Here is a 12,393-nt window from a genome sequence, read left to right on the forward strand (position 1 = left end):
TATTGATACAGTTAATGAGTTAACGAAGAACGAAAACAAAAAAAATTGTAAACAAACCGAAAATGCGTGAAGTTGACCGTAACGTTTTCCGCGACGAATAGCGAAGACGAGTAGCGCGAACCTTCGCCATATTTTCTGGGCCGGTTCATTAGTTGTCGATTTCGTACCGATATATTATAGTTTTGTCGCGATGAAGGCGTCCGACGAGGACGAAGAGGAGGTGGTCTCGCGAACCGTTTCCGTGTAGACGGCAGACCGAGGTCGGTGGTCGTGTCAGGAGGATTGTCGTCATGTACCGCGGTTCATGGCTGTGGGCACTGTGGTTGTTGCTGTTGGTCGTTGCAGTAACAGCCCAGAAGACTACTGATACAGTGACAGTGACGCCTGTGGATGTCGCGGCGTGTCCGGAACGGTGCGTCTGTCCGAAGAGACGGGTCGGCGACAAGTTCAGCAAAGTTAAATGCGGCGGGCTTGATAAGCCTGTCATGTATCTCAGTGAGATACCACTGGTTCAGCTGTCAAACTTTACTGGAGTCACATTCTTGTAAGTTAAATGAACCAATGTGGGCACTTGATCAGTATTCTTTTACTTAAACATATAATAATATTGTGTGTCTTTACTCTTAGGGATCTGTCCAGCAACGTGATCGCTGCTCTGCCCACAAACGCCATACCTATTCAAACTTTACAAAAGCTGTAAGACTACTTTTGAATATAATTCTTCACTGTACAATATTATAATCTATGTATGTTACAGAGATCTGACCAAAAACCTAATCTCTATTATTCAAGATGGAGCATTTCGTGGTACACCAAATCTTAAAATACTGTGAGTTGTTTAACTTGATGTTTTGTAATGAATAATGACATTACTAATGATATATTAAATGTATTAAATCATAGGACATTGACTGACAACAAACTCAGAAATATATCTCAAGGCATGTTTGAAGGGCTCTACTCATTAGAACAATTGTAAGAAATTATTATTAATTAATTACAATATTTAACATTCCACTTTTTTTGTTGCTGTCATATAACTTGACAATATGTAACTAACTGATTAGTATTATTTATTTTACAGAAAAATAAACAAAAATATGATTGCTCAAATACCAGGCAATACATTTACATTTTTGATTCATCTCACTAGATTGTAAGTATTATTTATATATTACTCTTATTGAATAATGTTTAACATTGGTTTACATACTTTGTTTACTTATAGAGATATATCAGATAACCCATTAGTTTGCGATTGTGAAATTTCTGGTTTTCTTGAGTGGGTCAAAAAAAAAGTAAAATTAGGACCAAAATCTGAATGCCATGAACCAACTTCCTTGAAAGACACACCTATTAAAAATCTACGTCTTGATATGTTGAACTGTGTGCGCCCAAAATCAAATACACCTCCAGCTATCGAAATTTTACCTAACTCAAATCTTGTAATTTCGAATTTATTTACTTTTTAATGGTGTTTAAAACATTGCTTATATAATTTCATATACTTATTTTAAAATTACCCTTTTTATAAAGGTTCTTTTTGAAGGCGATTCAATAGAGCTATTATGTCGTGCTGTTGGTACAGATGCTCTAGAAGGTATTATTTTGGCTTGGAATATAAATGCATTAAATACTAATGCTTCAATAATTGTTACTGACGGAGATTTTGAAAACACTGGTTTAATTCAAAGGTTAGTGCTTAGTGCTAATATTTGCTACTTATCATAAATTATAATGCATTTTACTATTTGATTTTATAAGTCAAATTATATAAGCTTATTATTATGAAAAATATGTAGGTATAAATGGTATTCTATAAAATTTTGATTGGCATTCTTTTACAGTAATTTGTCAATAGCAAAACTTAATACAAATCATACTGGAAAATATGAATGTAAATTGAACTCATCTAGTGGAACTCGAATTCAATCAATTTCACTGACTGTTATTTCAAATAAAACTAAATTCTGTGGGGTTGAAGGTGATTTACCATTAATTAATTTGTTATTATCTTACACTTTTATGTATTAGTATAATTTAGAGAAAAATTGTTTTAATAATTTTAGAGAGTAAAGACAATAAAGGAACATATTATTGGACCCGTACCGTCTCGGACGTAATAACTGTTAAACAATGTCAAGCAAATGAAGAAGTTGAACCTTTGGCTAGAGGCACAGTCAGTAGACATTGTAATTTAAATGGTGTATGGGAAGTACCAGATACTTTAGACTGTCCTTATACAAGTCCAACCACTCGTATTTTTTACACACAATCAAAAGTATGAGAATAATTTAATATTAATAATATTAAAAATTATTAATTTCATTGCTGTTTTTATTTTTTTTTAGACAAATGTTACTCATAAAGATAGCTCAGAAACGGCTAGGCAATTATTTAATTATACAAGAGATCATTTTAATGAAATTAAAGATAATCTTGATATTAGTTTTATTGCAGACATAGTAGATGACTATTTGGATGTAATACGCAATGAAAAATCGGTATTTAAATTTTATATATTTATCAAATTTGTTTTATTAAATCTAACATGAATTTATATTTATCAGCTAGCACCAATTGTAGTAGATTTAATAAGTTTGATGGCTGAACTACCTAGAGAATTACTATTAGCTGCTCAAAAAAATGATAAATCTACTTCCAGACTTGTGAATGCTTTAGAAACTTCTTTAGAATTTGCTTCACCATTAAATTCTCGATGGGTAAAAATAAAAATAATTAATGATTTTCAAATATTGTAACAATTGTTAATTTAAATTAGAATATATGTATATATTGATTTTAGACATCAGCTATAGCAATGGAACAATTTATTATTTCAAAAGAAAATTTCAATGGATTAATATGTATATGGGGTCGAGACCAAGATTCCCCTACTACAATGAATTCATTGATGTGTCATGTTTATAACAATGATAGTATTTATCAAAACAAAGTAAATTAATATTATACATTTTTCAAACAAATCATTAATCCAAGATATATTAGTCTTGTATATCTTATTTAATGCAATAATAAATAAATAAATATATAAATTAATTATTATCTTATTTAAATTTGCTTAGATTATTGAAGCTTCGATAAAAGTACCACATTCATTATTCATGAGTGACTCGAAAACAGATTTGGTTAGTAATGAAATAAAATTAGTATTCATAGTGTATGAAGATGGAAAAATGTTTCCCGAGCCAATGATAACAGCTGAAGACAATGTTACTTTACTGCCTACAGAAATAAAGTCTTGCATTTTAGTAACAAAGTTAGTTGGTGTTGAAATGGATGTTGTACCAGAACCACTAATCTTAACATTACGTCAACCTGAAAATTATGATCATTATTTAACAATGAGACCTAGCCCATCATGGTGGAATCCTTTATCAGGATTGTGGGATATAAATCCAAACACCAGTTGTCAGCTAGCACGCATTACTGGTGGCATGTTGGAGTATACATGTAACAGATTTGGTTATTTTGCATTGACCATGAGTCCAACACTGGTGCATAATATTTTTCCTTCGACAACAAATATGTATGATAATGGTATTCATTATTTTAAATCTTAAAAATCTAATTAATTTACCTAATTTAATGTTTCAGTACTGTTAAAAAAAAAGCAAAGTTATTTGCACATACATCAATTTACATTGGCACTTTTGCGGGAAGTACATTTCTTTTATTTTCCGTCACTCTCTATATAATACTCAATAGCAACATACAAATGGCTAAAAAATTGAAGCACTCTCTTCCCAATACATGGTTTGCAATGGCTATGTTTTATTTAATCTATTGGTTAGTAAAACATGAATAAAAAGTAAATGTTTGAAATGCCTATAATATATATTTTTTATTTTAATGAAATTAGTAATGGTATTCATCGGACTGAAAATCCAAGAACTTGCCAAATAATAGGATTGCTGATTCAATTTTTTAGTTTAGCTCCATTGTTTTGGATGACAGTGACTATTAAGTAAGTTGTTAATTTATTATATTTAATAAAGTTACAATATATTGTATATTAATATAAAAAGGTGTCTATGACTATTCAATTTATAACACCTAATGAAAGTTAAATAGATGTATGTTTTTAATAATTATCCTTCCAATTTTTTTTGTAGAGTTTTATGTAAACGAGTTCATAAGCCATTCCTTCCAGCTGGCACACCATCTGACGATGGTGGTGGTATGAATATTCCACATGAAGATGTTGTAGTCAAAAAGCCATTACTGGGTATATATATGGTTGGCTGGGGCATTCCAATGTTATTGTGTGGAATGTCAAGTGCTGTCAATTTGCCTGGTTATGGAGGTCACGAAGGAGATTATTGTTTCTTAAAACCGGGTCCTGCTTTTGGTTTTATTCTTAGTGTAGCTTTAGTGGTTATTATTGGTATCTTCTTCCTCAGTTTAATTATTTCCTGTGTTGCCAATGATCTCGACTCCAACGTACAACTTTCAGAAGGTACCCAAGCCACTGACTTGGAACTATTAGATCAGACAAATAGCATGGTTGAACATAATAGTTGTCGCAGTCTCACTACTCCATCAAGCAAAGTAGAAGACCCCGAACAGTCTCCTGTTGTCCAACTACGATTTTTTAACGGAACTCTATTGGGATATTTGTTGACTGTTGCAATGACTTATTTTAATGTAACAGTCATGCATAGTCCAACAATACAACTATGGTTGGGTGTATGGTTTGCTTGTTTTAATATATTTCAAAACTTTTTGATAATGTGGTTTTACATATTTGTACGAAATGATGTCCAGAACGCATTTGTAGAACTCAAAGAACATCGATGGGGAAGAAAAAAAGTAGTAGATTCAGTCCGTGCTCCATCTATTAGGACTGATAGTTTTCAATCTGTGAGACCAAAGTCTAATAGTGAAGTGGTATCACTGCAATCCTTTAGATCACCTCAATTACAACTTGTAATGATGAGACATCAATTAAATGCAGAACATCAAATTGATTATTACAATCCACATCAAATAACTGTAGCGAAACGGTTTTTCAAAAAACAAAGGAGAAAACAAAATAATTTACCTAGACGTCCACCACTGACTTCGCCAGAACTAACTGACAATGGTGCTTACTACTGTCAAAATGGTAAAACCAATAATCTACGGCTAGAACTAAAACAAAATGGTGTGTTCTCAGATAGTGCCATTACTGATCATGAGTATGTTGAAGTAGATGGCCATACACAATATCAACATAAATATATGCAACCAAGAGATTACTCAACTGAAGAATTTGTAACCAGCCAAATGAGTGGTGCTAGTTGTGAAGGTATTTCAGACAGTGTCACCGATTGTGGACGGAACATAAGCGAAAAAGAAACTTGCAATAGTCCACATGTGATAGTGTCTGATTGTTCAAGTGCGAATCCATTGAATCACACGTATGAAACAATAACGCCAAAAAAAGAGAGATGGACAGATGCCAACAAAAGAAAAAAAGACATGAGAAAATCTCATAAAGCATCTGGCTATACACTTGCCAGAACTAACAAATCGGATAGCGACGAAAATGATGAGACTTGTGTTTAGAATAAAAATCCTTGTAACTAAGTTAATGAAACTGATACTCAAATGTATATATACATCATAATATGTTGCAATAATTAGACTGGTATTTTTTCAAAGTTGAAGTATTAAAATATTTAGTGTACATTTTTTTTCATTAGCTAGTCTAGTTCTAAATAGTAATAATTTATATAAATATTCAATATTGATTTATTACTAACAGTGTTGTTTTTACTAAGTATGTCCTATGTTGTGGTATATATTTTTTCTGTACTAATTAGGGTATATTCTCATATTTAATTGAAAATTAATCTCAGTTGATAAATGAATGATTTATATAGCAAATTAGTAATGAAATAATTCCATTAACACCCTTCAAATGAATTTAACTTGATGATTTCATTTCTTATTTATTTATACTTTTTTTTTTTTTGGAACTTGTGTTAAATACTGACAAATTTTATTTCATGCTGTAGTATTTTTAGTTTATTTCCTTATTGTTAGTTATTATAGTTTTAAAACAGTTTAGTCTTATGTTTATTTGAGTTGTAATTAATTTTAATTTTGTACCTAGTATTTACAGGTAATCCAGCTGTACTACTGCCATTTTTTGCTTTTTTTTTCTTAATTTAATATAATAAATAACATTAATTATTTGTACAGTATTAAATTAATAATACATAATAACTATTATTTTATAGCATTTATTTTTTGGACCGTAGCTATAATATATACATTATTAATTAGCTATAGTTTATTTAAGTCACAACGTCATTCTGTAGTTTTATTTTGATGAATTTCACTAAGCAATACCATGCATTTAATTTTTGAAATAGGAATTACTATACCTAAGAAAAACTTTTTTGAGTATGTAAAATTATACAATATGATCTTAATTATTTATTAACAATTATTATAAGAAAATTGAACTGGTCAAGTTTAAAAAATTATAATATGTATATGTTACTTAAATATCTTTAAATTCTGTGTATATTAATTTATTTAGTATTAATTACAGCTCAATAAGACCGAAATATGAGTATTAAATTTTAGATAAAACTTGATCAGTATTTTATGTATGTGTATACCAATTATTTAATTGTGTTTAATTAATTAATAAGTAGGTATTTTTTTATATATATATAATATATAAATAAATATTGAAATGTTTTCTATTTAATATATCCTATATACTATTGTTTTTTCTACTTTTGTATTATTAAATTTACATAAAATGTATGTTAAAAATAAGTATTTGCATTAAAATATGATATTATTTATTATATCTTCAATGATAAAGATTTGTTTTAGTTTATTTTTATTATTTTATTATGTTTAAAATACAAGTTAGTCTTATTCGTAAAAATAACAAAAATGATTGATATTACCTTTAACTCTGTGTAGTGTGCGTTTTAAAATTCAAAATTGCATTGCTGGTAGGTACATTTAAATGTCAGTGTTGAGGTTTACACTTATTTCGACCAAACTGTGTAAATATATTTTACGTATTTTAAACCATCCAAACCAATATATTACCTATCTTATTATCTATGACTTCTGCTAATTTCAATTTGTTTGTATACCCCAACTGAAATTGGAAACTGCTCAAGGCTGAGATTATATGAAAACGAATTTGATTAAATATAGCTACAGCTTTTGGGTTTGTCATTATATTTTAACAGCTAAATGTGGTCTGTGACACTAGAACATACTATGTTCATAAAAGTTGTAGAATTTACATTTTCACTGTCTGGATCTAATTCTGCAGTGAAAAGAATATTTTTATTAATGAATACTATTATTGGACATATAGTCACTATTATTAATAGTCCAGTCAATTAGTTTAGCATAAAGTTCAGAACTAAATTCCCGATAGTAGAATTTTGGTATATAAATAATTTATGTATCTCAATTATAAACATACTAAAAGTCCTGACACCCAACCATTGTGCGTAGCCCCCACCCCTCTTAAAAGGGTGGCGTACCTCTTCCACTAGTTTTGCTTATAACTCGTCAGCTATTCAAGTAACAATATCAATACCTATAACCAAAATTAAAGATTATACAATTTTCCATAGAATCAATATCTTAAATTGTACTTTACAAAAATTTATCATCCATCCCCGAAAAAATCCTGGCTATGTCATTGTTTTAATATTCATATATGTTGCAGTATTATATTTAAAAAAAAAACATAAGACATTTTTTTTTATTATTCTGTTTGAGCAAAAACTATATCAATCATACGTTAAAACAACCTATGACAAAAGTTAACGAGCAATTTATGAAGTTGTATAGCCTTATACTAGGCAGTAGGTACCTATACCTATAATAAGGCTATTAACAATTGAATTCAAAGTTCCTCATAAAAAGATCATACTGGAATATTTAAATTATGAATAACAACATTAATTTTGTTATAATTCAACATTATTCGTGGGGGGGGGGGGGAATTTTTACTATAATATTATATTTTATTAATTTATTATACATATTGCAATAATATTTTCAAATGCAATGTTTTCGGTAAAAATTATTCAATCTATACTGTATTATTTAGTAAAAAAAATAAATTTACCTGCTAGCAATATAAAAGAATATAACATGAAACATACTTAGTGAATAGTGATATAGGCTCCTCCGCTCAAATTCGTTTTCCATGTACAATGATATATTATTGAATTTATTCAAATCGAATATCTACATTCATTATAGAAATCCTCTCCTCGATACCTACTGTACAAGAAGGTGTTACCCACAGTGGCGTGTTTACAGCCTTACAGGGTAGGCCGACTAGACCCGGGTCTGCCCAATTTTTATTTGACTGTTTGGTTTTTGTCATAACAAATAAAAATTGTATTGTTCATATTTATTATTGAATATTATTATTATAACCATGTCCCATGTGATATGACCAATCTTCCCTAAAAGTTATAAACACACACATACTCAGAGACATTTTTAGGGAGGGGCAAGGTAGGCAATCGCCTTGGCCACCAAATTGTACATAAGCCTCTTAAAGGGGCGCCGCGCTAGAAGTTAAATTTGTAGGATTAAGTTTTTTTTTAAGGGAAAATAGGACGCCAATATATTTTTGCATCCACGACGCCAAAACTGTAAATACGCTTCTACACACTATAGAACAAAACGAGCCTACCCAATTATTTTGTGCTGGACACGCTACTGGTTACCCACCTATTTTTCTTGATTTTCCAAATAAAATTGTTTATCCTTAAAATTAATAATTTTTTTTTTAATACCATAAAGCTGTTTATGTACATATTTTATGGTATTAGGCAAAATAGGAAAGTAGCGTTATCTATGCCTGAGTATTAGAGCATACATCGTTTGATTGACAAACTAACCAATTGTTAAAATATTTATATATCTATATGACTATTACCTACGTAATACAATTACAAAATATAGAAAACAAACATTTTACTGTCACGTTTGGCACAAATTGGCAAAATAATCGGTTAATTAAAAATTTAAATAATAAAATTATATGATTAGCTAAACTCGTTGTTTAAAATATGAAAAATATTATTAGACAAAAACATATATTATTTTAAAGAATATCAGCATTAATAATGATATGCTTAAAATCTTAAATTAATTTATTGTCGGTATATTTAGCAGTTATTTAGTTAGTTTTATTAATATACCTGGGACTCACTCAGATTTAAAATTTGGATAAAAAAAACATACACAAAACTACAAAAGGAATTTCCCTTCAATCCTAATTCCTAATTTCAATAGGTGACTGCAGGTCTGCAGCGATGCATAAAGAGATTAATTAATAATATCAATCTGTTAAAGTCACGGTTTAATGAATGTTGACTAAACATTGCTTCAATGAAGAAATATAATATAGGTAGGTACTTCACAAAAAGTCATGTGAGTTGATTAAATCACAGCCTTATTGATTATAAATTATTAATAATTGGAAGTTCCTAAAACTGGCTATACAATTGAATACAGGTAAAATATGTCAAATTAAAAAAAGAGCTTAATAAATACTTTTATTACCTAAGTAAGTAATAAAATAGTTATTTATTTGTTACTAAAAAAATTGATTTACCATAATAAGTAGGTCGGATGACACAATCCAATGGTTAAGTAATATAGGTATGAATAAATAAAGCATATAATGAAAAACAAATAATAAAGGTCAACAATATCACAATACAAAGAAATAGCCATTTTTCTTGTGACATATCGTCACATGCAGGTGAGGCAACGCCACACGGAGTTGACATATTATATTATTATACTGGTATGTAATATATATGTTCATTATCGATGTCTAATTGCCTCTGGACATCTATTAAGCTGAATTTTTTTGTTTCTGGTACAAACCACCACACAAATAATGCACCAGAAACGCATAACACAAAGTGAAACAAAAATAAATATTCGATGTCGAAAAACTGGTTCATTTCGTATGGAAAGTAAGCATTTGCTAAGACTAGTAGCCAGTTTATAGCTGATGTAAAGCTTATTCCGTACGACTTTACCTAAAAAATAACCATAATATTCATATATTTTACTATAAATTATAGTTGTGTATATAATTGGTTCTCTTAGATATTATTATTGAAAATATTAATTTATATATTTTGAGAAGATAATATATATTATATGTTATGAGATATTATTCGCTTTACGCGTGTAGAAGTATTCATTATATAAATAATAATAATATAATAGGTATTATATTGAGGTAATTTATATACGTACTTTGGTCGAAAATATTTCTCCCAATATAACCCAAGGGACAGGTCCAAATCCTAAAGAATACGCCACAATGAAAAACATAACGAGAACCATCGATATATCACTGAACGTAGTAGCATTTAGTTGCATTTTAATAATGATGCAGAACGCCAAACCAACCAAACATAGACACATAATCACTGCCGAATATATTAATAACATACGACGACCTTTGCTGTCTATGATAATTATTGCGACATGCATCGTAATGACCTAAAATATATTATTCGATTTAATGTTTAAGTATATTATACCTGATACCTATGTTTCAGGCGTGAGCTGAAATGTAAGAATCAAATTCTGACGTAAAATACAAATTTGTAACTAACTTGAACGAGTCCTAATGTGATGTATATCGTTTTAGGGTCGACATCAATATCAGCCATTTTCATTACAGAAAACATGTACGATATTATTACATTCATTCCAGACATTTGGTGGAAAAACATACATCCAACGGCGATCAGCAGTGCTTTGCGATCCGCACGGTGACTAAATGCTTCCAATATCTGCCATGAGCTTCGTCGATATATGTTCCGGTAATCGGAATTAAACTATTTAAAAAAACACACACACACAACCATACGTATTTTGTATTATAATTATAAATCTCTCTTACACGAAATCGCATGTAATTATCTCTCTTTCTTCTGTTTATATTATCATATATTATGTAAATATAATATAAGTACCATTGGGTGCAATACGTCCATCCTGTAGGGTTCGTCCAACAAATTTATAGTACTCAGACATTCGTCGTTGCTATGGTTTGGTTCGAAAAAATTGTTCGGTGTTGAGTACGGCGGTTTAGGTACGAAACACAATCCGATCGCGTGTAACACAACGAACAAGCAGCAATACACGTTGAACGGTATGCTGAAAGGTCGGCGATTATCATACTGTTCAAATGGGCCAAACACGTCGGATATCACGACGCCCATTGCCACGATCGCGGGGAACAGCATACCCATTTTGCCTACGAAAAAAAAAAAAATATTGTTTGTAAGTGATAGAAATCTCAAACGACAGTCGATCGATGTTTTCCGCAAAAGAAAAGCAAAAATGCATTATAAGCAGTAATAGGTACACACGACTATAGCTGGGCATCATTGTTTTTGAAATACTGAGGTTCATGACTTTACCGTCACATATCGTAAAAGGTTACCTATTAGATATTTATTTTATCTGTGGTATACTGAAAATATAGAGTTCACGGCTACGTCATTTTGTCGAGTCGTGTTTCTTATTATTTCGTAATCTGCAGATTGACCATTGTAATCGTGGTATCAGTCACTAACCATTATTTACCGTAAGTTGGCCGAGCTCAACTTTTGAACACGACACGACGCGACAGATGACGTAGCTGTGAACACGACCTAACTTGTAGATTTCATATATCACTAACGACACTAACCGTCCATAAGAAAAGGGATACTAATTGAATACGATTTATCTGGTGCAGATATATACAGAGATAGACACGATTTTTCCCTCTCTAAAGGCGCTATTTTACTATCGCCGTGGCACATGAAAAAAATAATCACATTTTTCATGATTTAAGCACGGGGTGAAAAATAATAAAATATTTAGAAGTCAAAACATAAATAAATCATATAGATCATTGTAACTGTTAAACTGTCTCGCATCCAGGGTAGGAATCGTTTAATATTTCTAAATAATAAAATTATCTATAATATTAGACCGAATTAAAATAATAATTTTTTCCATGGAAACAGAGAAAGTAAATTAGTAATCGTTTTTTTGTATCAGCTTCAAATTAATATAAAATAGTTACGAATTTTTTTGGTCGCGATATTTGCACTATTGCCACTATTTCCTTCCTGAAATGTTCCCTTATTGTTTAAACTAAATAATTGGGAAAATTTTTTTTGTCAACTGGAATTTAATAATTAAACTATAATTCATATAAAGTTTAAAAAAAATGGGCCTTTGGTGATAATTAAAATGAAAATTGAAATCACAACGATAGAAAAAACTGTTATTCAACTGCACCTGATTTATTTTTATTGCAATACTAAAAGATTTTTTTTCACCAGGCTAGACTAC

General features: G+C 30.0%; 2 protein-coding genes across 2 annotated transcripts; one reads left to right on the top strand and one right to left on the bottom strand.

Annotated features, from left to right (window-relative positions):
* Position 1: 1 nt before the first annotated feature.
* LOC132920844 (adhesion G protein-coupled receptor A3) lies at positions 2 to 7,098 on the top strand. Its single transcript, XM_060983552.1, has 16 exons — positions 2 to 544; positions 628 to 696; positions 758 to 829; positions 904 to 975; positions 1,085 to 1,156; positions 1,229 to 1,445; positions 1,537 to 1,694; positions 1,848 to 1,984; positions 2,070 to 2,281; positions 2,352 to 2,504; positions 2,571 to 2,723; positions 2,807 to 2,956; positions 3,087 to 3,550; positions 3,619 to 3,810; positions 3,884 to 3,988; positions 4,137 to 7,098. Exons 1-16 carry the CDS (start codon positions 291 to 293, stop codon positions 5,569 to 5,571), a joined length of 3,915 nt encoding a protein of 1,304 aa, XP_060839535.1. The 5' UTR covers positions 2 to 290; the 3' UTR covers positions 5,572 to 7,098.
* A 2,428-nt stretch (positions 7,099 to 9,526) lies between these two features.
* On the bottom strand, positions 9,527 to 11,424 carry LOC132921634 (facilitated trehalose transporter Tret1-like). Its single transcript, XM_060984768.1, has 4 exons — positions 11,019 to 11,424; positions 10,656 to 10,880; positions 10,291 to 10,539; positions 9,527 to 10,067 (listed from the first exon to the last, which is right to left on the bottom strand). The coding sequence occupies exons 1-4, from the start codon at positions 11,295 to 11,297 to the stop codon at positions 9,819 to 9,821; spliced, it is 1,002 nt and encodes a 333-aa protein (XP_060840751.1). The 5' UTR covers positions 11,298 to 11,424; the 3' UTR covers positions 9,527 to 9,818.
* Between the last annotated feature and the right edge of the window lie 969 nt (positions 11,425 to 12,393).

This window comes from Rhopalosiphum padi, chromosome 2, assembly GCF_020882245.1.
Source record: "Rhopalosiphum padi isolate XX-2018 chromosome 2, ASM2088224v1, whole genome shotgun sequence".
In the NCBI taxonomy this organism is placed as follows: Eukaryota; Metazoa; Arthropoda; class Insecta; order Hemiptera; family Aphididae; genus Rhopalosiphum; species Rhopalosiphum padi.